This window comes from Hemiscyllium ocellatum, chromosome 6 (assembly GCF_020745735.1).
Source record: "Hemiscyllium ocellatum isolate sHemOce1 chromosome 6, sHemOce1.pat.X.cur, whole genome shotgun sequence".
In the NCBI taxonomy this organism is placed as follows: Eukaryota; Metazoa; Chordata; class Chondrichthyes; order Orectolobiformes; family Hemiscylliidae; genus Hemiscyllium; species Hemiscyllium ocellatum.
This window is the reverse complement of record NC_083406.1, coordinates 86,057,874-86,085,713: the sequence shown is the minus strand read 5'-3', so window position 1 is coordinate 86,085,713 and position 27,840 is coordinate 86,057,874. Positions and strand designations below refer to the sequence as shown.

The 27,840-nt window shown below is 40.0% G+C and overlaps 1 protein-coding gene and 1 long non-coding RNA gene across 4 annotated transcripts in view; one reads left to right on the top strand and one right to left on the bottom strand.

Moving 5' to 3' along the window:
- Positions 1–27,840, top strand: part of atp8a2 (ATPase phospholipid transporting 8A2) — a 564,661-nt gene that overhangs the window by 27,752 nt on the left and 509,069 nt on the right. Inside the window, exon 1 of one of the 3 annotated variants that reach the window (XM_060826106.1) lies at positions 8,764–8,946. The exons of the other annotated variants lie outside the window; for them this stretch is intronic. Within the exon in view, the coding sequence (XP_060682089.1) occupies positions 8,904–8,946 (43 nt within the window). The 5' untranslated portion in view covers positions 8,764–8,903. Of the gene's footprint in view, positions 1–8,763; positions 8,947–27,840 lie in introns of those variants that run through there. 3 annotated transcript variants of the gene reach the window in all.
- LOC132816475 (uncharacterized) lies at positions 1,886–9,354 on the bottom strand. Its single transcript, XR_009644803.1, has 3 exons — positions 9,018–9,354; positions 8,724–8,922; positions 1,886–2,052 (listed from the first exon to the last, which is right to left on the bottom strand). It is a non-coding gene; the product is annotated as an uncharacterized LOC132816475 (long non-coding RNA).

Sequence of the window (27,840 nt, the reverse complement as noted above, 5' to 3'; positions counted from 1 at the left end):
CTTCCGTTTCTTCCTGTCATGTCATCCCAACCAGTACCCTTCCACCGACACCTTCATCCGCCTGGCTGAACTGGTCCTCACTCTTAACAACTTCTCCTTCCAATCCTCCCACTTCCTCCAACCCGAAGGGGTAGCCATGGGGACCCACATGGGACCCAGCTATGCCTGCTTCTTTGTTGGGTACGTGGAACAGTCCATCTTCCCCAATTATACTGGCACCCCCACCTGTTCCTCCGCTACATGGATGACTATTTTCGCTGCCCCGTGCTCCCATGAGGAGGTTGAACAGTTCATCAATTTCACCAACACCTTTCACCCCGACCTCAAATTCACCTGGACTATTGTGGACACCTCCCTCCCTTCCTGGACCTCTCTGTCTCCATTTCCAGCGACCGACTAACCATGGACATCTACTATAATTACCCAATTCCCAAAGCTACCAAGACTACACCTCCTCCCACCCTACCTTTTGTTAAACCGCCATCCCTTATTCCCAATTTCCCGGCCTCTGCCGCATGTTTTCGCAGGATAACCAATTCCATCTTAGATGGCCTCCTCTTTCCAAGATTGCAGTTTTCCTTCCCATGTGGTCGATGATGAGAACCCGACCCCTCCCCACCCTGTCCTCACCTTTCACCCCACCAACCTCCGCATACGTCGCATCATCCTCCACCACTTCCGCCACCTACAAATGGACCCCACCACCAGAGACATATTTCCCTCCCTATCCTTATCAGCGTTCCGGAGAGATCATTCTTTTCATGTCTACCTCATCAGGTCCACGTTCCCCCACCAGCCCACCCTCCACTCCTGGCAACTTCCCCTTCCACCACAAGAAGTGCAAAACCTGTGCCCACACCACTCCCCTCGCCTCTATCCAAGGCCCCAAAGGATCCTTCCACATTTGATAGAAATTTATTTGTACCTCCACCAATGTCATCTACTGTATCCATTGCACCCAATGTGGTCTCCTCTACATTGGGAGATAGGACCTCTCCTTGCAGATCATTTCCGAGAACGTCTCTGGGACACCCGCATGAACCAACCTCACAACCCTGTGGCTGAACACTTCAACTCCCCCTCCCACTCTGTCAAGGACATGCAGGTCCTGGGCATCCTCTTCCGCCACACCCTTACTGTCCCAATGCCTGGAGGAAGAATGCCTCATATTCTGCCTTGGGACCTTGGAACCACATGGGATAAATGTGGATATCAACAGTTTCTTCATTTCCCCTCCCCCCACATTATCCCAGTCCCAAACCTCCAACTTGGCACTGCCCTCCTGACCTGTCCATCACCTGTCCCATTTATCTGCTCCACCCTCTTCTCCGACCTGTCACCACCTCCCCCCACTTTCATCTACCTACTGCATTCTCGGCGACCTTCCCTCTATTCCCACCCCCACCCCCACCCCCACCCCCACCCCCATTTATCTCTCAGCCCCCCTGGCCCACAAGCCTCATTCCTGATGAAGGGCTTATGTCCAAAACATCAATTCTCCTGCTCCTCGGATGCTGCCTGACCTGTTGTGTTTTTCCAGCACCACACTCTCGACTCTGGATGAGGTTCCCCCATTTGGTTACGAATACAAAAGAGGTCACCTAAAACTGTAAGCTCCTTTAATGAGGAGCGATGAACTGGCATCTCATTACTTAGCTCTCACTCAGTTGGTTGCAGCAACACATTATAGTAAAAGTGATTCCTCCCCTTGTAGAAACCTTTCTCCCAGATCCAAATGAACTTGAAAATTTCAATTTAACTAGGCATTCCTAACTTAACACAAAGTGAGTTTATTCATTATTAAATGTGAGAAGAATTAGTAATACAACACATATATGCACAGATTACAAATAAGAGATGAATCTGAAAAAAAAAGTATGCATCAGTGTCTGAACTATTCACAAAGAACAGATAGATGTGCACATGCAGTGGAGATTATGAATAGATTACTAATTACAATTTTGAAATTCTTGGTTTTGTAGTTGAAGTTCTTTTGTCCCAATTCCTTTTTAAAAAAATGGTTTGCAGCAGCCAGAGAATGTTTTCCTTTACCTGCAACACAGGGATAACTTTGGGTTAGTTATACTAGCCCACTCTGGTTGAATTGAAACTTTTTTTTATCTCTGCCCTTGTGTACCATTCAAAGGAGTAAAACATGAAGTACGTCTGCATTTTGGGACATAATCCAGAGGTGATGGCTTGCTATGAGCAAGAGATCATCAGATCTTTGTTATCTTTGTAATCACAAGAGACCACAGCCCAGTCTGATTTAAAAACAGCTTTCTTAATTATTTGACATTGGTAGAGAGGAATTTGAGTTTTTTGTTAAATTGATTCAAAGTTTAAAAAATAAATGTTTCTGGCATGTTTCAAGAATGGGAAATTGTTCTGCTGTTTTTGAATGGGGAACAATTTATAGTGTAGGTGATCTCTCCTCTATGTTTACATACTTTTTGTTGTCTTAACATGAGAAAGCAGTATTATAAATTCTATGGTTTGCAGATGTAATTGTCCTAAGATCTTATTTTTGGTCCATTAGCTAAAGTTGAAGTTCTGAATTGGAGGAGGCTAATTTTGACAGTATTAGGGAAGAACTTTCAAAACTGATTAGGGCAGATGTTTGCAGGTAAAAGGAAAGCTGAGGCATGGGAAACCTTCAGAAATGAGATAACAAGAGTCTAGAGACAGTATATTCCTGTTCAGGTGAGAGGAAAAGCTGGTAGGTGTAGGGACTGCTGAATGACTAGAGAAATTGAGGATTTGGTTAAGAAAAAGGAAGCTCAAAGTTTGGGAGAAGATTTGTAGCTCGGGTGCTTGTTGTTGTGGTTCTGTTCGCTGAGCTGGGAATTTGTATTGCAGATGTTTCGTCCCCTGTCTAGGTGACATCTCAGTGCTTGGGAGCCTCCTGTGAAGCCAAGGAAGCATATGCCAAGTGTAGACAGGAGAGATCAAGTGAATCATTATAGTATAAAGGCAGTAGGAATATACTGAAGAGGACAATCAGGAGACCAAAAAGGGGACATGAGATAGCTTTGGCAAATCGGGTTAAAGAGAATCCAAAAGGGTTTTCCAAATATATTAAGGATAAAAGGATAACTAGGGAGCGATTAGGGCCACTCAAAGATCAACAAAGCAGCCTTTATGTGGAGCCACAGGGGATGGGGGAGATACTAAACGAGTATTTTGCATCCGTGTTTACAGTGGAGAAGGACATGGAAGATATAGAATGTCGGGAAATAGATAGTGACATCTTGAAAAATGTCCATATTACAGAGAAAGAGGTGCTGGATGTCTTGAAATGCATAAAGGTGGATAAATTCCCTGGACCTGATCACATGTATCCTAGAGGGAACTCTGTGGGAAGCCAAGAAAATGATTGCTGGGCCCCTTGCTGAGATATTTGTATCGTCGATAGTCACAGGTGAGGTACTGGAAGACTGGAGGTTGGTTAGCGTGGTGCCACGATTTAAGAAAGGTGGTAAGGACAAGCCAGGAACTATAGACCGGTGAGCCTGATGTCGGTGGTGGGCAAGTTGTTGGAGGGAGTCCTGAGGGACAGGATGTACATATATTTGGAAAGGTGAGGACTGATCAGAGATAGTCAACACGACTTTGTACGCAGGAAATCATGTCTCACAAATTTGATTGAGTTTTTTGAAGAAGTAACAAAGAGGATTGATGAGGACAGAGCAGTGCGCATGATCTACATGAATTTCAGTCAGGCGTTCAACAAGGTTCCCCATGGGAGACTGGTTCGCAAGGTTAGACCTCATGGAATACAGGGACAACTAACCATTTGGATACAGAACTGGTACGAAGGTAAAAGACAAAGGGTGGTGGTGGAGGATTGCTTTTCAGATTGGAAGCCTGTGACCAGTGGAGTGCCATAAGGATCGATGCTGGGTCCACCACTTTTCATCATTTATGTAAATGATTTTGATGTGAACATAGGAGGTATAGTTAGTAAGTTTGCAGATGACACCAAAATTGGAGGTGTGGTGAGCAGCAAAGAATGTTACTTCAGATTACAATGGGATCTTGATCAGTTGGGTCAAAGGGCTGAGGAGTAGCAGATAGAGTTTAATTCAGATAAATGTGAGGTGCTGCATTTTGGAAAAGCAAATCTTACAGGACTTATACACTTAATGATAAGGTCCTAGGGAGTGTTGCTGAACAAAGAGACCTTGGAGTACAGGTTCATAGCTCCTTGAAGTGGAGGCACAAGTAAATGGGATAGTGAAGAAGGCATTTGGTGTGCTTTCCTTTATTGGTCAGAGTATTGAGTATAAGAGGTCATGTTGCGGCTGTACAGGACATTGGTTAGGCCATCTTTGAAATATTATGAGATATTCTAGTCTCCTTCCTATTGGAAGGATGTTGTGAAAGTCGAAAGGGTTCAGAAAAGATTGACAAGGATGTTGCCAGGGTTGGAGAATTTGAACTATAGAGAGAGGCTGGGGCTGTTTACCATGGAGCATTTACCATGGTTGAGGGATGACTTATAGAGGTGTATAAAATCATGAGGGGTATGGATAGGTTAAATAGACAGTCTTTTCCCTGGGGTGGGGGAATCCAGAACTAGAGGGCATAGGTTTAGGGTGAGAGGGGAAGGATAAAAAAGAGACCTAAGGGGCAACTTTTTCACACAGAGCATGGTGCATGTATGGAGTGAGTTGCCAGAGGAAGTGATGGAGGCTAGTACAATTGCAACATTTAAAAGGCTTCTGGATGGATATATGAATAGGAAGGGTTTGGAGGAAATGGGCCGAGTGCTGGCAAATGGGACTAAATTAGGTTGGGACATCTGGTCGGCATGGACGATTTGGACCGAAGGGTCTGTTTCCGTGCTGTACATCTCTCTGAGTCTATTCCCTGTGTTTCTAATTCCCGTGTGACTTTCTCCCTCTCTCTACTAAACAATTTGCCTTGTTACATTTCTTCTTCCTGTTTTGTTTCACATTTGTGAATTATCTAATGACCAATCAGGGATTATCATTGCTACAAGTTTCTAGAATGCCCATTTTAGGACCATTCCCTGAAGAAGGGTCATGTTACCTGGTCTGAATTGAGCCTGACAATAGGCTAAGCATGTTTTTTAAAAAAATTAAATAGGTAAAATTTTCTGTAGTTTAGAATGTAAATTGCTGATGAGAGTCATGCTACATTGTTTTGCTTTTTAGTTTGTTTATTCCAATAAAAGTTTTAAACCTTGAAAGTGTGTCATGTTCATTTCTGTCAGTCGCTGGAATGCAAGTATCTTTTTTTAAAACTTATCAATCTCTGCAGAGATTACAACATTATCCTGTGGGAATGATGAAGAAGGGAAGCACACCTGGTACTTTGGGAGCCAAATTGATGTGCTGTAAAGAAAGACTGGATTGCAATTAATCTCTGTGGCACACTAGAGAATCCACTAATGAAGCAAACAGACCCATAATGCCTCTAGTACTCAGCAACGATCAGTTGCCATTTGAAGATAATTTCTCTCATGGTAATTTGTCTTACCATGCTAAAGAGAACGTTGTGATTGACGCCATATCTTCCAATATTTATTTGCTTCTATTTCTTTTTTTGAACCTCAAACTAAAAGAACAAATGTGAAGACCACATTTGTAAAAATCTCTGTTTTAATAGGTATGGGCATATACAATGGTACAAACTCCACGCCCCCACCCCAAGCCTTGGCCATTTTGACAGCATTATAGAAGAAGAGTTCCTCAGTAAATAAATGTCTTGAAATTGTGATGTGAACAATAGAGGCAGAGTCATTGAAAATGTTTGAGTAAAATTGATTCTTGCTTGACAGTAGTGAATCAATGTGAGAGTGGAGTTGAGGCTGAAATCAGATCAGTCATGATCATATCAATTAGCAAAGCAAGCTTGAGCAGTCAAAACGGCCATCTCTTGCTCCTAATTTTATGTTCGTATGTTTGTATTTGACAAAAAAAAGCTCAGTGTAGAAATGGGTGAGGACACCAGTTGAAGAATCACCTGGAAAGCTTATGTTTTGAGACATGCCTTTTCTAGGCTATAAGCTCTTAGAGCCCTCTAAAAATGTATTTACATCCTTTCCAATTATTTAATTAAGTCCATGCTACTTAGCAAACAAACCGTATGAAACCTAGTGAGTAATGTATATGATATCCATTGTCAAAGTGTAGTTTACAGCCTTGTTTCCCAAAGCATAGTTTAAGCACTACTTGTAAAACCAACTTATTTTAATTTGCCCTTTAAAACCCAACTTGAAAATGCATAATTTATCCTGGTGTGTTTTGGCGTTGATGCTGATGGGCCTGGTTGTCTTGCATATATGTGATCATTGTTTTCTTCTGAGAAGCTGTTCTTCAATCTTATGGACATTAGTTAGATTGACAAACCTCAGGAGTTGGTAGAGAAATTGTCAGGAATGGCAAAAAAGAAAATGCCTCCTATGAATTATAGAGCCATAGAGCCATAGAGGTGTACAGCACGGAAACAGACCCTTCAGTCCAACCCATCCATGCTGACCACATATCCCAACCCAACCTAGTCCCACTTGTGAGCACCCAGCCCATATCCCTCCAAATCATTCCTGTTCATATACCCATCCAAATGCCTCTTAAATGTTGCAATTGTACCAGCCTCCACCACTTCCTCTAGCAGCTCATTCCATACACACATCACCCTCTGTGTGAAAAGGTTGCGTCTTAGGTCTCTTTTATATCTTTCCCCTCTCACCCTAAACCTATGCCTTCTAGTTCTGGACTCCCCAGTCCCAGGGAAAAGACTTTACCTATTTACCCTATCCATGCCCCTCATCATTTTGTAAACCTCTGTAAAGTCACCCCTCAGCCTCTCCTTATAGCTCAAATCCTCCAACCCTGGCAACATCCTTGTAAATCTTTTCTGAACCCTTTTGCGGCCTTAAAATGGCTGTTGCATTCCTGTAAGATGGCAGATACAAAGAAAAGTATTTGCATTTTGAAAAAAATATGTTTTTGTTTTCCACTCATTTTTAAAAGATAAAAGCCATTAAAGCTGCCTCAGTTGAACTGTTCCATTAGAAATTGACAAATACTTGTTGAGCCTTTCGGTTTGTTTGTGGTCAAGTACTTGTATGGGATTTTCCATAAATAGTTCAGCAGAATAGCATTGAATTTGCGTTCTTGACTCCCTTGATGGCATTGGCATTTGTTTTCTTGCACAAATCAGGCCTACATCTGTTTTAAGTCTGTTGTTGGAGATTAACTAAAGTTGTAAAAGGATTGGCTACTGTCAACCTCTCCCCATTTGACTATTTCTGATCTAATTTGAGTGTTTATGATATCCTAATATTCTGACTACCCATCTTCCAACACCCACTTCCCTCCCCCCCCCCCCATTTTATTGACTGAGCATTTAGTCATCCAATGAATTTATAGTTATAACAGATCCCTGATCAATGGAAATCGACTCAATCAGAAGCCAGAGACTATTCTGTTAGTTGCCATTTTGTTTTGGAGTTTACCACTGCTCCCTAGTATAGCCACTGTCAACACTCAGAATTTTTTGATATTTGTCACTGTAATGAAACCATTTAGCAGGCTTCTCTAGTCATAAAAAGTCAGAATCATATTGACTTGTAAACAGTCTCCCCTTGGGAATGTCACACCATGCCGGTTGCTGACATTGCATTGTTACTTTGAATCCAGAGGAAAGACCATTTGGTATGGGGCATACATGCATTCTGGATCTATCTTTCTTTCATCCTCTGTGGTTGAGCAGATGGCTTGGCCTTCATTTTCTCTCTTCTAAATCTTTCTGTTGCTTCTGGATGTTGTCTTGTTATTTGACTTTGGTATATATCACCTTAGATGGTAGCTGCTATGTATAACATGTAACAAATTAATTAAATCATTAAGTTATCTGGAGTAAAATCACTGGTATCAAGAGTCTAATGATAACCATGAAACCATTGTGAATTGTCAGAAAAACTCATCTGATTCACAGCTGACCTTACCTGGTCTGGTCTAAGTGTAACTCCAGACCCATAGCAATGTGATTGATACTTAACTGCCCTCTGGGCAATTAGGGATAGGCAATAAATGGTTGCTTAGACGGTGATGCCCACATCCAGTGAATACTTTAAAAAAATTAGAAACATGCAGAGAATCTGGCAAACTGGACAGATTGAAGATCATAGTGAAGAGGTGACATAGGATAAGAAACTTTAAGAATCAGGTTACGACAGAGTTCTGGAGTAGGTAGCAACAGGAAAAGTTAGTGGAAGAGAAGCTGTCCATAATAGAGTGAACAACTAGTTTGTTTACTAAAAAGGGATAGTTTTGGTGGAAATAAATGATATAAAGGTAGTGGCTTCATACAGTAATCACACTATATTAAACTCTTAAATACAACCAGAGAAGGGTGAGGGAACTCTTTGACTCCACATTAATTCGAATTTGCTCCTGGATATTTTGGAATTAATTCCAATAGCTCCTTAGCTATGTTTAGGATGTAACTCTAATTCACACATTGAATTTTAAAAACATAAACCCCTTAGAAAACGCATAACCGAATGACAGGGATTCCTGGGGTTCACACTGAATCTGTCACTCCCCAGAGTGTTCTTTGATGTTCTACAAATTACAGTACATTGTAAACGGACAGGAAAATGACAGAGTCGAAGACTGTGTACCACTGATAACCCCTTTCTAGTTGCTCATTAATTGCTAAATGCTTTCTTCTCTTTGCGCTCTCCCTACTTGTGGTTATCCAATAATTACGCGTGGGTCCCATCAGAGACATGGCGCTGCTGCTTGGCGCCAGAGAGTGGAGAGAAGGAGCGCCGCAGAGAGGCCGCTTCTGGCGGACAGGAGCATGTCAGTGACAGTCAGCAGCTCAGCTCAGCTCCGCTCACCTCACCTCCCTGCCGCCGCTGCAAGATGTCTTTCCCCAGGAAATCTAAAAAAATCCATTCGACAGGAGGTGAGTGGGGGAAAACCGAATTGGGTGGAGCACATTTTAATCTGACAAAGCAGTTGAGTGGGCTGACTCACCTGTGACGGGTTTATTTTTGTTGGTGCTTGGTTTTCATCGAAGAGGTCGAACCATGACACCAGAGCCGCGCCACCGCTTTTATTGTTGTGATGCTTGTTACCGATCACTTTGCCTAGCCATGGATTCGCCCAGTCTGTGTGGGCTGGGTCCAGGCGCAGTGATCATCAGTAGCTGAATCCTACCTGCACATTGCAAGTGGTATTCCGAATGTCGTTTGACAAATGGCCCTCTGATAGAAATGGTGCAGTGCGTGAGTACTGAGGATCCGACCTGTCAACCTTAGTCTCGACTATGATCCTCCTCTGCTACCTTCAGGCCATACACAGCCTCCCTCCCCCTCCTCCATCTGTTGTTCCCTTCTCAGTTTCAGTTCTACGTCAGCTTTATGTTCTTCCCTGCCATCTATCAGCTTTGTTTGTCCGCTGGTTTTGGATGTACGGACCTGTGCGAACATGTTATTGCGTCTGTATTATAAACTGGTTTTACGTACTGAGCCAAATGTCATCGCACCTCCGAGCCAATGCCTAATCTTTTCAGCAAATTAGCTGATTTGTTTTTAGATACTTCCCAATTAGGAAATGCAAATTTTTTTCTATTGCATTTTCAGTCAAAATGTCAGTGCAGTCCCAGCTAAACCCCACCATCGAAAAATATAATCATGAGAGGAGCGGAGGAACTTGCGCTGCTTATCTTTGAAAGAAGGCAACTGACGGACTTTATAAAGGCTTATTTGAAACAATAAATTATGTAAAAAGATAAATGCAGCGCATCATTCATGCTGTGCCATGAGGAAAGGGGACCAGGTTCAAACTGAAGAGCAAGTTTTGGGCAGATAGTAGAAAGTTCATATTGAGAATAACTGCCATCTGGTTACAGTAATCAAGGTAAAATCCTCGTTTAATATATATGTGGAGAGTTTTAGTTTTGGGCTAGACTAGGTATAATTTTCTGTATCTATCTTTATCTTGTAATGATTCGGTTTTGCATTGGCATTTTGTAATAACCACTCCTCTCTGATTACAAAGACAATAATTTCTGATCTGGTAATTAGTATTTCCAGACTTTCAATTAGAATCATGATGTCAAAAATAGCATTTTCATGAGTCCAGCAATTGAAGGGCTCCCTTTAAAATACATGTTGAAGAATTAAAGGTACCATGACTAAAGAGCTGAGATTGTGAACTCTGATGAATCACCAGAGGAAAATCCACATCCCACCAATTAAGTGACTTTAATATTGTCTCCTTAGGCACTCTTTCTTCATCCTCTTCTCTTTGATTTGACATTCACAGTATTAATTGTTTTGGATATGTTAGCAGAAGGGGTGATATTGAGAAAATGAGGTTAACTGTGAGCAATGGCAAACTTGATTTGAACAGTCCAAAGAAAGAAATCAACTGTACAGAATAATAGATGATGTTTGTAAACAAAATACTGGTACTAGTGAATGTTCCAGGCAACATAAGTGAAATGAGAAATGGTTGGCGTTTTAGGCTGGTAATCTTTTATCAGAATTGGAATATTTTAGAGATGTAACAGGTTTTTAGGAAACACAGGAAGTGGAAGTTGTGTGTGTGTCTTTTGGGGGGGCAGGTGAGGGAATGAGCAGCCAGGAGCAGAAGAGTGGTTTGTAATAAAGCAGAAGTAATTGAATGATAGGGGAATAATAGCTGAAGATAGAAAAGGACAGTAATTGGACAAATCAAGAAAGATGGGTCGAGAGAAATGGTAAATCTCAAAAGGAGCATCATTGCCAGAATCTATTGTCTGAATAAAATGGGAACGAAAGATCTGGCAGCATCTGTGGAGAAAGAAGCAAAGTTAATATTTCTAGTATGACGAAATAGATAATTGGAAATCTTTGAACTTGGCTAAGTCCAGAAGATTGGGAAATGACTAATCACTGTCTTAATTTAAGTTTCCATTTAGCTAGCCATTCAGGCAGAAAATGAAAGTGAGGTCAGATCAGAAGTGTAGCAGACACTTAAATTGTTAAACAACCAAATTCTAAAGACATGTTTTGTACAGTCAGCAAAATGGTCTTCCAGTCTATGACATCTTCAGAACCTTGACCTATCCAAACTTTCCAAAGAGTTCAGTCTAACATCGTAGTGGTAAATCATCTCTACATCCTCTCTAGTGCAATAACATCCTTGGACCAACAAAGATTGAGATGGGACTTGATAGGGATATATAAAATTGAGGAATACAGAGTGGATAGGAAGGCACCTTTCCATTAGTAGGGGATCATTAGCCATGCAGCATAAGTTTAAGGAAAGAGGTAAAAGATTTCAAGAGTAGAGGAGAATTTCTTTTACTCACTGGTGGGAATCTTGAACTCCACCTGAAAAGCTGGTTAAGTCAGAAGCTCTTATAACATTTATGCAGTACATATTGACTTGCATTGCACAGCCTCCAGTTCCATGGGCCAAGACCTGGAAAATGGGATTTGTGTAGTCAATCTTTGTTAACCATCACAGGCATGATGAACCAAATGGCATTCTTCATACTGTAAACAGGTGAGGGCCTGAGTTTTTGACCATTGTAATAGGTAATTAGCTGTGCGGTAAAATAATGCTCCATACCTTGAATTTTTGACTGGGTAATTTGATAATAGATTTTTGATTGCCTGTGAGGGAATACAAATTAAGTTGGATACATAATATTCTGTTTCAATGTTATGGCTGCAGTTCATTTAATTTACCAATGGAGTGGGATAAGGTGGAACAGGGTGATGTTCTTTTACAAGGATGTATCATGCATTATACAGATAGTGTTTTTGTCATAACATTTATGGCCCAGCTTCAACTCTGTTCAGAACAATCTGTATTCTAAAATCTGGAAATATAATGACAGAGGATAGATCATATTGTAATCAATAAAAATGTTGGTAAATGTATTATTTTCAAAAGTAAACTGCTACACCTAGAAGCACGCATTAACATGTCCACTGACTTGAGGCAGATGTTACTCCAAAAAAATTCAAAACAAAAAAGAACAAGAATTTATAATAATTGAGATTGACCTTGAGTAAAGATGTAGAAATTTTTAATGAGAAAAATATGGACATCTGTGAGAAATAAAATAATAAGGGATAATAAGTGATTATGATGGAGAACATTTACTGATCTAATTTATTATTTCTACTTTGAGGGAGTGATGCAAAAATTTATTTATGGTAAAGACAGTGCAAGGATCCAATCTAGCCTTGATGTATTTGCTTTGGAAAAGCTGGTACAAGGAAAAAAAGTGGGAGTTAATTAATAATTCTGTGGGAACATGGGTCAGGAATTGTCCATTCTGAATCATGGCTTATCTACTTATATGCTATTTGCTAATGCTACCCAAAATCCTAGATGTTATAAATAACTAGAAATCTATTATGTTTACTTGAATGTGCCTAATGACTTGAGCTTTTGTGCATTGTAGAGTAGAGAATTTCAAATATTTATATTTGTAGAAAAAAAATTTTTATGAATGAGCTATATGGATCACTACTTGACTGAAAATTTAAAATTGTGTTTTTAAGACTGTACAGCAGTGTTTGGTATTTGGTACAAAAGAAGAAAAAGCTATGAAATGTATGTTATCTTTACAACACTTAAAAGCTCTCCACTGTTCGTGATATGTCTTTGAAGTGTGCTACACGTAATGCAATAGATGTTAATTTTCTTTTATTAAAGCTTATATTACAAATGTAATTCCTGTTTTTGAATCCTGATGGCAGGTAGATGAAATATTTTCAAAAAGTAGTTTGTGGTGCAACTGGTTTGCTTCTTCACCTATTTATAGCTGCTTGATACCTGACTTGGTTTATCAACATACTTTTTATTTGTTGAAATGTTTTCTACCTTTAAGTGAGTTTTCTGATAATTATCATTGTATAACTAAATTTTTACTGTATTTATATGAACAGTGTTTGAATTAGTTAAATATGTAGTGCTTGTTGTCTGTTTGACATTTCTGAAGTGTCAAAGTGACAGTTATCCTATTCTAGGCTTTTAGCCAAATTCTCTGCTATTCACTTTTTGTGAGTGTTTTGTGAATTGTTTTGCAAATGAAATGAAAGCTAGTTACCTCATTCTTTTAAACTAGGATGAAAAACTAGAAGATAGACACAGACACGTAATCAAATGCAGTACAATACGTTTATGTGTTGCTGGGATTATACTTGAGAATTTTACTGACCATAAAAGTAGTTTGTAATGATGAAAGTTATTTCGCTATTTCCTTTTATAGTGAAAGCAATTTCAGAGATTTGTCTTGACAGTTATCTCCAATTGGAAATTGTGTTTTTATAAAATTCGTGATCCTACGAATGATTTATTGATCACAAAGGGGCTTGGCCTTTTCAGATTGTTTTTCCTGTATTCTTGCTTCTCTTTTAGCATTCTGCATGACCAAGTTTTAGGTTCTGTTGTAACATGTTCTTCATGTGTTTTAGTATGTCTAGTAATAGCATAAGCTTGTCAGACATTAACTTCAACAAACCAATAGACCAGTAATATAGTGCAAAACAGTAAAGAATGTGGAAATTTCCTTTGAAGATCTTAATCTAGTCTTTTCAAATTCATTCAGTGTTGCTGAAGAGCCCACCAGAAATGGATCTGTGACTTGATGCTTCATATTCTCCTAGTCTTTTTTGTCAACTATTTTGCCGTAATGAAATGGCTACAAATAGTCATCAGTGATTTATAAGAATAATGAAATGTTTTTGACAGTAGAATTTTATACTACATTATTTCTGTCTAGAACTGGATATACTATTTCAGTGGAAGCTGTGTTATCAGTTCCACTGGAATCATGGTCCTAGCTGAGCCACAGAGTGTGAGAGTCATGTAATCTGACAACTGTACTTTACCTGATCTCAGAAACCATATGGGTACAAATGACACACTTAACTCAAGCGATAACTGTTTTTGTGCCACCACACACTTCTAGGAAATAATTGCCTGAAAAGAATTGTCTGCTCTTTTAGAACGTAAAACATAGAACAATACAGTGCAGAACAGACCCTTTGGCCCTCGATGTTGCACTGACCTGTGAACTGTTCTAAGCTCATCTCCCTACACTATCCCATCATCATCCATAAGCTTATCCAAGGATTGTTTAAATCTCCCTAATGTGGCTGAATTAACTACATTGGCAGGGAGTAAAAAACCTTCGAAGTTTGTTTTTTTTAAGATTACTTACAGTGTGGAAACAGGCCCTTTGGCCCAACAAATCCACACCGACCCGCCGAAGTGCAACCCACCCATACCCCTACATATACCCCTTACCTAACACTACGGGCAATTTAGCATGGCCAGTTCACCTGACCCGCACATCTTTGGACTGTGGGAGGAAACCGGAGCACTCGGAGGAAACCCACGCAGACACGGGAGAACGTGCAAACTCCACACAGTCAGTCGCCTGAGACGGGAATTGAACCCAGGTCCCTGGCGCTGTGAGGCAGCAGTGCTAACCACTGTGCCACCGTGCCGCTCCAAATATAGAATGATATCTGCCAGATGTTGTAATTTGTGTGCTCCCTGATGACAAAACAGGCCTTTGGGTCGAAAGGACGAGAGTTTCCTGGAGGAAGGATGGGGTGGGTGTAGTTTTTGTCTATCTGCTAGGTAAAGAAACATAATCCTTTTGTAACTGTAAAGAGAAATTGCATCTCACGAAATGAATAGAATTTGCTGAACCATAGCAAGTACTGTTTAATATATTCTAAGTTCAAGAAAAAATGGCTTCAAGGTTTTAATTAGTTTTGTATTCCTAACTGTTTTTAGACTTGGAGTTTAACTACTTATTCAATATTGTGCAATCCCTTTACTGACATTCTGTTTTGGGAACACGGTCAAAATAATTTAAAGAACAGTGCGCCAACAGTCGGCTCCTTTCTCAGAAAAAGAAATTGATCTGGGTTGGAATGAAATATAATGGTAGAGAGTAAAGGAAGGATGGAGATTTTCCAATGCTGTGCTGACTACATTGGTTCCTGTTGTACGAGGATTTATCTTCTGTTGGAAATAGTCATCTAATGTTAAAAAATGTAGATTGAAAGATTGTTGAGATTTACTTGATGATGCATTGGGGGAAACTGTGCAGAAATTGACATGGTATTTAATAAGTAGGGCAAAAGGGATGAGTAAATTGCACATGTTCCCTAGAAGAAACTCTTCTAACTGTCACAAATTACTAGGGTAATGCACTGAAAAATGAACCTGCTATTCCTGAATTCATCACGGAAGTGCAAATTTTTTAAAAATAAAGCAAAGTCCTCAAAATACAGGTCATTTTCTTATAACGTGCATTTTATCAATGCAGTTTAGCTGTATCACGATTTGTGAATTGAGGAATTATTTTTTAAAACGCTTTCTCCCATTGGCTATTACTCGATTCTGTGAGATCACGAACAAAGGAACTTGAGGAGATGGAGTGGCTTCTAAGTGTATACAGAGAAGATCTATCGAAAAAGTATCTGGGACCACCTTTCTTATGATAAAACAGAAAGCCATATCAATTTATGAGGACCTAAGGAAAAAGGCCGAAGATTCTGCAGGTATGCTTGCCTTCAGTTCTTGTAGTGGCTGGTTTCCTATCTTTGAGAACTGCTGTGCTTTTCATAACATGAAGTTCTATGACAAAGCTGCCAGTGCAGACGAGGAATGTGAGGTGTCATTTTCTCCCGTGGCGACAAAGTTGATTTGAGGAAGAAGGCTATAACTTAAATCAGATCTTCAATTTGGACGACACTGGTTTATACTGGATGCAAATGTCATCCACAACTGCATTTCTAAGAATGAAGCACACGCTCCTGGTTTTAAGGTTGCAAAGGATCGTATGACTGTGTTGTTGGGCGCCAATGTTTCTCAACTTTCCTCAGGATAGAAGACAGAAGGAAGTGGAAAGTTCTCATGGTGCTGCATCTGGACTTCATTGTCTTCATCTCGAACATCAGTGTCCCTCATAGCAATAAGTTGTTGTCAATCAGCTATGGAGCGGTCTTGACTGCGTGACTCAAGCAGTTCCTTGATATTCTCAGTCTCCACTTCAAGTCCAACTTGCTTTGCAAGAGTGACACAATATTGCCTGATTGCTGGAAGCTCCTTTGATAGTTCAACACCTTTAAATGATGAAATAGTTCTGGGTGAAGCTTCTGCCAAACTGCATGCAAGCAATCCTTACTGATATCACCCGAGGCTTCCACCAATGATGTGATTAGCATTGTCAATGTTAAAGCAACGTTTAAGTCTCCACTAGTAATAGCCCCCAACAACACAGTCGTATGATCCTTTGCAAACTTAAAAATCTGGAGTGCGTGCTTCATTCTTAGAAATGTAGGTCTGAATGGCATTTGCCATGACACCCATATTCCAAGCAAGAATAAAGAAAACAAAACTATGTTCTTGATGTGCTGAACTTGCAAAGTTCCTGGGCCTGACATCGCTCATCTTGTGAATTACAAAATAATGGATTTGCAGTTATTATAGGGAGTTTTCTTTTAAGGATGTAGGGTCAGTGCATATTTTACCCAGATCTCTCTCATTTCCTTTTAATGAATGGCAAGCTTGATACTAAATAGTTGATGGAGAGAATTAATTTTGCTACAGTTACCAAATTTTGATAAGTATCATTTTGTTTTGTAAGTTAGAGGCATGGATTGGGGTTGGGATGATAGACATCTACCTTGCCAACTCCTTGATAAGTGTGTATGAAATGCCTAGGATTAAATCATTTTGTTACTTTCACATTTAAAACTACACACTGTACAGTAGAAGTAAAAATAAATTATTGCTATTTACTGATACAGACCTGGGCTCAAGGGTCACTTTCTGTGCTGCAGACCTCAAGATTTGATTGACTTTATTTCTCTCCATTTCAAACTTCAGTTTATTAGATTTCTTTAAGAAAATAAGTAGAATAGATAAAGGAGAAGCGGGGCTGTAATGTATTTAAATTTTCTGAAGATGTACTATATGTTAGCAGACACTAGGCTACTTAATAAAACAAGCAAAAGTGAGGACTGCAGATGCTGGAATCCAGAGTTTAGATCAGAGTGGTGCTGGAAAAGCACAACAGGTCAGGCAGCACCTGAGGAGCAGGAAAATAGACGTTTCGGGCAAAAGCCCTTCTTCAGGAATAGAGCTTAATAAAACTTGAGACCACAGTGTTAGAAGTAATATATTTGCATAGAGGATTGGTTAAATAATGGAAGTTGGAATAAGGGGCCATTTTCAGAATGGTAACCTGTAAATAGTGATGTACTTAAAGGGTCAATGCTACAGTTAAAATGTAAATAATTGTATGGGTTAATACCTCGGAAGAAGAAAGTGAATGTACTCTGGCCGAGTTTGTAGATGGCACAGAATCTGCAAAGGGTCTGCAAGTGGGGAAAACCCAGGAGTTGACATTTACTATGGGACAAATGTGAACATGTTCCCTTTTGCAAGAAGAATATTATTTAAATAGTGAAAGACAGCAGAAAGCTACAGAACTGAAGAAATTGGGAATGCAAATGCATGAATTAGAAAAAGCTAGCATCCACGTTCAGCAGGTAATAAGGAAGACAAGTGGAATGTTGACCTTTTTATTTCATAGAGTTTGATTAGGAATGTTTTGCTAAAGCTAGATTAAAAATCACATGACTCCAGGTTATAGTCCAACAAAGCTAGTACTTCCAAATCAACCTGTTGGACTACAACCTGATGTTGTGTGATTTTTAACTTTGTCCACCCCAGTCCAATAACAGCACCTCCACATCATTGTTTAAACTATACTAGGCAGTAGTCAGACACAGCTGGAACTCTGAACAGATTTGGTTTCCTTATCTAGGAAAGCCATACAGGGATCGGTGGCATTGCACAGAAAGTTCACTAGGGCTGTTAACAGGTGTGGAGGCACTGTCTTATGAGGAGAGATTAAGAAAGTTGGGCCCGTACTAATGGAAATTCAGAAGAATGAGGGGCACCCTTGTTATGTGTAGCGTGGAAAGGTTGTTTTTCCTTATGGGAGAGTTTTGGACCAGAGAATCTAATCTCTGAATAAGATTTGGAGATGCCGGCGTTGGATTGGCGTGTACAAAGTTAAAAAAAATCACACGACACCAGGTTATAGTCTTAACAGGTTTAATTGGAAGCACACTAGCTTTTGGAGTGACGCTCCTTCATCAGGTGATAGTGGAGGACACAATTCTAAGGCGCAGAATTTATAGCAAAAATTTACAGTGTGATGTCACTGAAATTATACATTGAAAAATACCTTGATTGTCTGTTGAGTCTTTCATCTGTTCGAATACCATGATAGTTTCACTTCTTTCATGTGTAAATCACAAAACTTTTTCTCTCAAAAGTTGCATTCTCAGGTTAGCTGTAACAATGGGTGTTAGCTAGACAATATGTTGAAGGTGTTAGCCCCCTGTGTTCTCTGTCTATGCCATGATGTTTAGATTGATTCGAATCTAAAAAGTGAGATAACAGGAGTTTTACAAGAATTCATGCAAGTACAAATTCACCCCACAAAATATATTGTGCATGTGGGTCTTTGTCTGTCTGTGTTTGTCTGTCTGGATTGGGGGATTGTGAGTGTGAGGGAGAGTGTATATGTGCGCGTAGTGAATGTAGAGTGTCTGAAGTCTGTGAGGGGGTGCATGTGTGAGTGTGGGATTGTGCGTGTGTGTCTGGGGTGGGGGGTTGTGAGTGTCTGTGAGAGAGAATGTATACATGTGTGTATGAGTGTAGAGTGGTCTTAAGTCTCTGAGAGGATGCCTGAGAGAGTGTGGGAGGGTGTGTGTGTGTATAGTGCAATGGTGGTCACCTGTAATGTAACATTAACCCAAGGTCCCAGTTGAGGCCCTCCCTATGGGTACTGAACTTAACTATCAGCCTCTGCTCAGCCACTTTTTGCTGCTGCCTGTCCTGAAATCTGCCTTGGAGGACGGTCACCCGAAGGTCCGAGGTCGAAAGTCCTGGACTGCTGAAGTGTTCCCCAATGGGAGGGAACACTCCTGTCTGTTGATTGTTGTGCGGTGCCCATTCATCTGTTGTCTTAGTCTTTGCTCGGTTTCCCCAGTGTACCATGCCTCAGGGCATCCTTGCCTGCAATGGATAAGATAAACTACGGTGGCTGAGTCACATGAGTACCTGCCACGTACAAGGTGGGAGGCGTCCCCACGTGTAATGGTGATATCTATGTCCACACTCTGACATGTCTTGCTGCACCTACCGTGACAGGGTTGTATGGAGTTGTCCTAAGAGCTGGGCAGCTTGCTATGAACAATGATTTATTTGAGATTTGGCGATTGTTTAAAGGCAAGCAGTGGAGATGTGAGGAAGGCCTTGGCGAGGTGCTCATCCTCATTGATAATGTGTTGCAGGTCATGAAGAACATGGCATTGTTTTTCAGCTCCTGAGAAGTACTGAACAACGAAGAGTACCCTGTTAGTTGTAGCACATGTCTGTCTCTTGAGGAGGTCATTACAGTTCCTTGCTGTGGCACATCGGAACTGGCATTCGATGAGTTGGGCATCGTACCCCGTTCTTGTGAGAGCATCCCTGAGTACTTCCAGGTGCCCGTCACGTTCCTCCACATCTGAGCAGATCAGGTGTACGCGTATGGCTTGTCCATAGGGGATGGCTGTTTTAATATGTTTTGGATGGAAGCTGGAGAAGTATAGCATTGTGAGGTTATCCGTGGGTTTGCGTTAGGGTGTGGTGCTGAGGTGCCCATCCTTGATGGAGATGCATGTGTGCAAGAATGAGACAGACAGTCGAGAGTAGTCCATGGTGAGTTTGATGGTGGGATGAAACTTGTTGATGTCACTGTGTAGTTTTATCAATGACTCCTCACCATGGGTCCAGAGGGAGAAAATGTCGTCAATGTACCTGGTGTATAATGTTGGTTGGAGATCCTGCATAGAGAAGACGTCTTGTTTGAACCTGTGCATAAAAATGTTGGCATATTGGGGTGCAAATTTGGTACCCATGGCTGTTCTGTGTGTCTGGACGATGAACTGGTTGTCAAATGTGAAGACATTTGTCATCGAGGATAAAGCAGATAAGTTGTAGGATGGTGTTTGGAGATTGGCAGTTGTTGGAGTTGAGTATTGAGGCTGTTGTAGTGATGCCATCATTGTGGGGGATGCTGGTGTAGAGTGATGAAACATCCATTCTAACGAAGAATGTTCCCGGTTCGACTGGTCCATGGGTGTGTGTGATTTTTGAGAGCCTGGATGGCATTGCATTGTGAACGGGTGATGTTTTTCTCTACCTTGTGGGTATGGCTGATGAATCTGGCATTTATATATTTCCTGACGGTTTGAGCATACATGTCAAGCCCAGGGCAGTGGTCCTCCCGTGGGGTCCAAGTTGACACCTTCTTTGGTCGCTCCTCTACATATCCCTGTCATGACTGTTCCAGTTCATCAGTGGGCTCAGTGGGATCACTGCTGGCACCTTGAAAGAATTCCAGGAGTCTCATTCGTCTGGTGAACTCCTCCGTGTCTGCTGCAAGAACTAACAGGTCTATTTTGGTGGTGGGGCAGAAGTTGAGACCCCTGTACAGGACTTCAATGGGACCTTTGAGTCATGTCACATTACAGGTGACCACCATTGCACTATACATACGCACAGACACACACACGCACACACACGGACACGGACACATATACACAGACACTCACATACACCCTTACAGATACACACACTCCCACACTCTCTCAGGCATCCTCTCATGCACACACACATACACTGTCTCTCATAGACACTCAATTCCCCCCACCCCAGACACGCGCACACACACACTCACACATGCACCCCCCTCACAGACTTCAGACACTACACTCACTGCACACACATATACACTCTCCCTCACACTCAGAACCCCCAACCCAGACAGACAAACACACAGAGACAGACAGACAAAGATCCACATGCACACATATATTTTGTGGGGTGAATTTGTCCTTGCAGAGTTACGTTGTACCTTGCTCAAAAACTGTATGAATTCATGTAAAACTGTTATCTCACCTTTTAGATTAGAATCAATCTAAACATCATGGCATAGACAAAGAACACAGGGGGCTAACACCTTCAACATATTGTCTAGTTAACATCCATTGTTATAGCTAACCTGAGAATGCAACGTTTTAATTTTTAAAAAAGATTTTGTGATTTACATATGAAAGAAGTGAAACTATCATGGTATTCGAACAGATGAAAGACTCAACAGACAATCAAGGTATTTTTCAATGTATAATTTTAGTTACATCACACTGTAAATTTTTGCTATAAATTCTGTGCCTTAGAATTGTGACCTTCACTATCACCTGTTGAAGGAGCGGCGCTCCGAAAGCTAGTGTGCTTCCAATTAAACCTGTTGGACTATAACCTGATGTTTTGTGATTTTAACTCTGAATAAGAAGTCATTCATTTAAGACCCAGATGAAAAGTAATTTCTTCTCTTAGTATAATGAACCTGTGGATTTCTTTACCACAGTGGGCTTTTGAGTCTGAGCTGTTGCATATATTCAAGGCTTTTAACCAGCAAGGGATGAAGGATCATAGAGAATAGGCAGGTTAAAGTGGGAGTTGAGAATTGTCAAATAAGACACAATCTTATTGAATGTCAGAGCAGACCCAAGACACTGAATGGCCTAATTCTGCTTTACATCTTATGGTCTTATAGCGCTGTTTTAACACCTCCTAGGATTTAGGTTGGAATGAAGGTCAAACTGACCTGATTATTAGTTAGTGCTAATCCTTTGAATGAAAGTCTCTTCTCTTGTTTTGTGTTTTCACAATTGACTAATCATTTTAAGTAAATGATTAGCTGTTGGTAGTTGTGAGGTTGTGAGAACTGAAACTGCTTGTATTTCTGTTGCAATTTTTAACCAAAAGTTTACACTCTGCTACGTGAGTGTTACTAGATGTGATCAACCTGCTGGCTGAAGAGGTGGGTTTTAAAAAACACCTAAAGCACGTGAGAAGCAGCAAGGTTTAGCATGGCCACTGACATTGGAGTAATTAAAATTGGGTAAGGACAAAAGAGAAAAAACAAAGGAATTAGCATCACAGCATCTCTATAGTGCAGATCGAGGCCATTTAGCCCATGGAGTCTGCACCGAACCTCTGAAGACCATCGTAGCCAAATCCCCTCCATCTCCAAACTACAGACCAGTTAACCTTACATTCATGGTGGGATAATTGTTGGAGTTTGTAATCAAGAATAGAGTAATTGAATATCTTTAAAATTTTCAGTTAAGCAGGGAGAGCTAGCATGGATTAATGGCAGGTAGGTTCTGCTTGCCAAACTTCATTTAATTTTTTTGAAGAAGTGAATAGGCTAGTGGACATCTATGGATGTTGTTTATAGATGTCCAGAAAGCATTGAGAAAGCCCCATATGAGAGATTGTTAACTAAAGTGGAAGCCCATGGATTTAAAGGCAAATTGCTGATATAGATAGGAAATTTGTTTGAATGACAGGCGATGGCAAATAGAGATAATGGGTCAGAACTCATTGGCAGGAGGTGACAACTACTGTTCCACAAGAATCTGTGTTAGGGTCTCAGTTATTATATTATTTATTCATGATTTGGACAATCACATATACCACATTTGCTGAGGGCAAAGTTAGGTGGCGTTGTAATCTTTATATTAAAATTACAAATGATATTGACGTACTAAGTGGATGGGCAAAACTGTAGTAAATGGAGCTCAATCTAAGCAATTGTGCGGTAATCCATTTTGGACCAAAAAAAAAGATCAGAGTACTTTCTAGATGGTATAAAATGAAATACGTTTAATGTCCAAAGAGATTGGGGGTTCAGATGGATAAATCTTTAAAATGTCACAAACTGATGCAGAAAATAATCAAAGAAGCTAGTGGAATGCTGACCTTTATATCTAGAGGACTGGAGTGTAAGGATGCGGAAGTTATGCTGCAGTTATCCAAAACCCTTCTAGAGCCTGCTTGGAATACTGAGAGCAGATCTGGGCACCACATCTGAGAAGTGGGTATGTTGGCTTTAGAATGAATACAACATAATTTTAGACGAAGGATACCTGAGCTTCAGGGGTTATTATGAGGAGAGCTTATACAAATTAAGAAGGTTAAGAGGTGATTTGATCAAAGTTTTCAAGATATTAACAGGAAACGATAGGGCAGATAAACAATTTCCATTGCTTGGAGATTGTAGAACTAGGGAGTATAGTCAAAGAATTATAGCAATGGATACTGGATTAGTTGTTAGGTTAAAGCAGAAATTTAAAAAAAAGTTTTTTGTTAAGCAAAGATATTTAGAAATATGGACCAAAGGTGGATATATGGAGTGTGGTCACAGGTCACCCATAATCTCATTGAATGCTGGAACAGGTTCACAGGCTGAAAGGCCTACACCTGTTTCTGTGTTCCTACAAGAGGCCAGAATTGAAGGAATATAGAAATAATGGAGAATTGCAGGGCTGGAAGAGGTAGAAAATATGGATAGGTCTGCCAATGAATAGATCTGAACTTTGATGAGAACTTTTGAAGTCTGTTCATCACTTGGGAGCCAGTATAGACAAGTGAGCACAAGGCTAATGGGATTTGGTGCAAGTACATTGAAAGCGAACAAATGCATAGAGGGTGCAGCATGGTAGGGCAACCAAGAACGCAGGCAAGTATTGCAGTAAAAGCATGGATGAGGATTTTTGCAATGCATAGGTGTGGGAGTGCTTGAGATGAATGATGAAATGGAGGGGGAAGTAGATGGTTTTGACGCTGGTAGGGTATATTGTCAGAAGCTCAAAATGAAATGCAGAGCTTTTGAACAGTCTAGCTCAGTTTTAGACTATGGTCAGAGAGAAGGAAGTTGGTGACAGGATTGATGAAACCAGGCATCAGTTTTTGTTCTACTTACTTTGAAGCAATTCTGTTTACCCAGTGTTGGATGTTATATAAGTAACATGACATATCAAAGATGAGGGTGTGTCTATGAGAGGGGGTGAGTAATGCAGAGCTCATTGTCATCAGTGTACAAATGGAGCCTGGGGTTTACTTTTATGACAGTGTGAAAGGAGGTCAAGCATTGATTGTAAAAACAGATTCAAGAAAATATCTGTGGGACAACTCCAGAGATAAATTTAATTGTTTTACCACTTTTCATATTTTTTTAATTGAACTTCAGTTAGATTGTGTTACTTTTAAACATCAGGCTTCTTTTCCTAACATTTCAGAAGCAACAAGAAACAGTCTCCAGAATAATAAAATAGTGAGAGTTTGCTGGTGCCCGGTCCTATTGTAGATGTTTTCCTGGCACAGAACTGTATAGGTATGATTTTACTGTACTTGACAGATAAAGCACAGAGCTAATTTTACTCCATCTGCAGTATACTGCTGAACAACAGAGGTTTCCGCTCTAAGCTTGCAAACAACAAACTTATAGCAGCACTGTGTAGCAGAATTATTTTGTTATTCAGATTTATTTTAGTTGGGGCATTAATGCAAATGTTAAATTTGATGTTTCTGATTTACCCAATAGTGCCATTTAATGCATTAGTCAAGCATTGGTGCAGTGGAGAGAGAGCTGAACTGACCAATTAATTCAGGAAAAGGGGATCAATCTTAATCTCAAAGAATTCTCCATTGCTCATTTTTTCTTGGCTATTTGCCTTTCCTTTCTCTCTGTTGTATACTAAAAGGGGGTTATTATTTCTTAGAAAGTCATAGAGATGTACAGCACGGAAACAGATCGTTTTCAGTCTAACTTGTCCATGTTGACCAGATATCCTAACTTCATCTAGTCCCATTTGCCAGCACTTGGCCCATATCCCCCTCAACCACATTCACCCTGCAAGTGTATTTTTCTCATGTCCTATTTTCTTTGGAAATAGTTGATAGTCTCTGCTCCTTCTACACTTGTTGGCAGTGAATTCTACATCGAATCCTCCATGAAAAATTCCTGCTTACGTTTCCCCTGTAGATATTATCTAATCAACCTGTTTAGAAGTGTTACAATATATCTATAACTTTGGTTTATAATTGTCTCTTATGGCTTCAAAAGAAGTTTTGCTAATTTGTGGTGCTTTATAGAATATACCCAATACGGTAAAAGTACCTCTTTTTTAGCTACACTCTGTCATTTTCGCCTCTAGACCATACTCTCTTTCCAGCACTGCAATTTTATTCTTAATCAATATTGCCACCTGTCAACAATAAGATTTAGCACCAAGTTCTGTGCTTTTTGTTGAGTAAGATCATTGTTATGGTTACTACATTATCTTCTAAATTGACTGACTTTCTTCGCTTCAGTATGTGCCAGGCCTGCTGAGCTCCTCAGACTTGGTTCAAACGTGAACAAAAGAGCTGAACTGGAGGGAAATTGAGGCTGACTGTCATTGACATCAAGACAGTATTTGCATGTTGTAACACCAAGGAGCCCTACCAAAGTTGCAGTATTAGGGAGTACCTTTGACTGGTTGGAGATGATAGCACAAGGAAGACAGTTATAGTTGCTGAGGTCGCATATCTCAGTCACAGGATAACATTACAGAAGTTCCTCAGGGTCCTGGGTCCAACCATATTCAGCTGCTTCATCAATGACCTTCCCTCCATCATAATGTCAGAAGTTGGCATGTTTGGTTGCACAATATTCAGTACAATTCATTACTCTTCAGACACTGAAGCAGTCCAAGTCCAAATCAACAAAACCTGGACAGCATTTGAGCTTTAGTAAGTAACATCTGCCAGGCAATGATTATCTCCAACAAGAAAATCTAACCATCACTGGCTAGATTAATTGTTGAGCATTGAACCTTGACAGCATGGAGACCCTAACCTGATAATCAGAATGTTATTCTAGTCCCATCTGTTTATAGTGTTTTGTATGTTATATTTTACTTGGAATGAACTGATTTGTAAATTTTACCTCAGTTTGGCTCTTAGCTCCAATGGTGCTTGCTTTTTAAATTGCCAAATGAGCCTTTGAACAGGTTCATATCTAGATACAAAAGCAAAATACTGCTAATGCTAGAGGTTTGAAATATAAACAGAAAATGCTGGAATTTCTCTGTCCATAAACCTGCAAAGTATCAATTATTATTTCAGGTCTTTAACCATTTGTTCGGACCCAGTATACTTAGTTATAGTTAGTTTTGTTACTATATTAATACTTCCTTTGGTGGATAAGGAAGGACTGTGTGCTGTTCGTTGCTTTAGGAACCTGTCTGCCTGTTAAATGTTTCAGCTGAATTGACACTGTGTGGCCCTGTAATTCATAACTTTAATAAAAGAAGACTATTACTTCTGAAGTTATGTTTAGCATAAGGTTTATTTAGTTGACAATTACATCTTCTCAATTTCCTTGGTGGAGCACTAATAACTTCTCTGCATACGTTGCATCAATTCCCTTCATGAATTTTGAAACTTGAATCTGTATTTTTGTCCAATGAGAGATGATACAGCTTCTTCAGCCTTTCTTTATAAGTTGGTTAATTTTAGGGAGAGAAGAGAGAGAGAGGGGACCGAACTTGGTAACCTTATTGGAACAGTTTTCTGTCCTCCTTAGTAAGTACAATGACAAAGCTTTTTATAGTATATCATGTCCTCTTTCTACAGTTTCCAAACTGCCATCATATCTATGAATTTGATTCATCAATATCCTAATGTACTTTATCACTGTTCTGTTAGAAAATTGTATCTATACATTGTGATGATATGAATGTTAAATCAAATGAAGCCTATCTTTTTACACATGTGCTGAGTTCCTGATCTTATGCTCAGGTAGGGTACTGAAAAAAGGTAGGTAGATAAAGAGTGAATTGGAGAGAAGGATATTCATCAGTCCTTTTGGCCATAATGGACAGAGTTGGTGACTAGTAATATAGTGCTTATCACCTCTTCAGGACATCCTATAGAGCTTTACTGAAAATATGAAAACAAGAAAACAGGCGCTGAAAGAATGTTTGTTTAAATCATAGCTTCTATTTATTTATTGTTTTACCAACATGCAAGTATTACAAAACTTTTAGAAGAAGAAATAATGGCCACCATCCTCTCAGTTTCAAATTATTCAAGATCTTTGTGCTTGAAATGATTGTGAAATGTTTTCTGTCCTTCATGTGCTTATACTCATGTTTCATGCAAAAATGCAAATACTTAACAGAAAAATAGTGAAGTGAAAGCGAGGAAAATGTTATAAATGCCTTTTGTTCTGGCTAGCTAATGACTGTGAACCTGGTTACCTTAGACTGTGATTTAAGTATTTCATGCTCCCACGTTGATTTCCTGTCAGTATGACTATCTGATGGTTTGGTTGATATTTTAGTGCAACTTTATAACTAATTGTATTATTGTTATGCCATAAGTAAATTGTTTAAAATGCTAATTTGAACCCATACCTTGTTAAAATCAGCATGTGTATTAACTGCTGTTTCAATGGCTATTGGTGCACCTTCAAACTGCCTCTCTTGACATCTTCTGAAAGAGCAAAATTTCTTCCACTTAATATTGGTCCATCTATGTCCTTCATTTTTAGTTTCTGTTGGAATATATGACCTTACTTTGGAAAGTCTAGGATTGGCAAATGCTACATGTCAATCTGACCAGTCGAAAATACCACATACTTGACTGAAATCCATTGTACCTTATACCTTTCGGGGAAGTCTGGAACTTTGGGGTATGGCTTCACTTTATGAGCAGTATCCTCCTGAAATGTTAACTGCTCACACTCCTACATCTAGCTGCTTTCATTCTTGTTTTCATTGCCTTTGGCTCAGCTTCTCTTAACTCTTGCCAACTTCCTTAATTCCAATCCCTCTGCTTGTGTTAATGTTCAGAAGCTGTTATCTGCCACCCA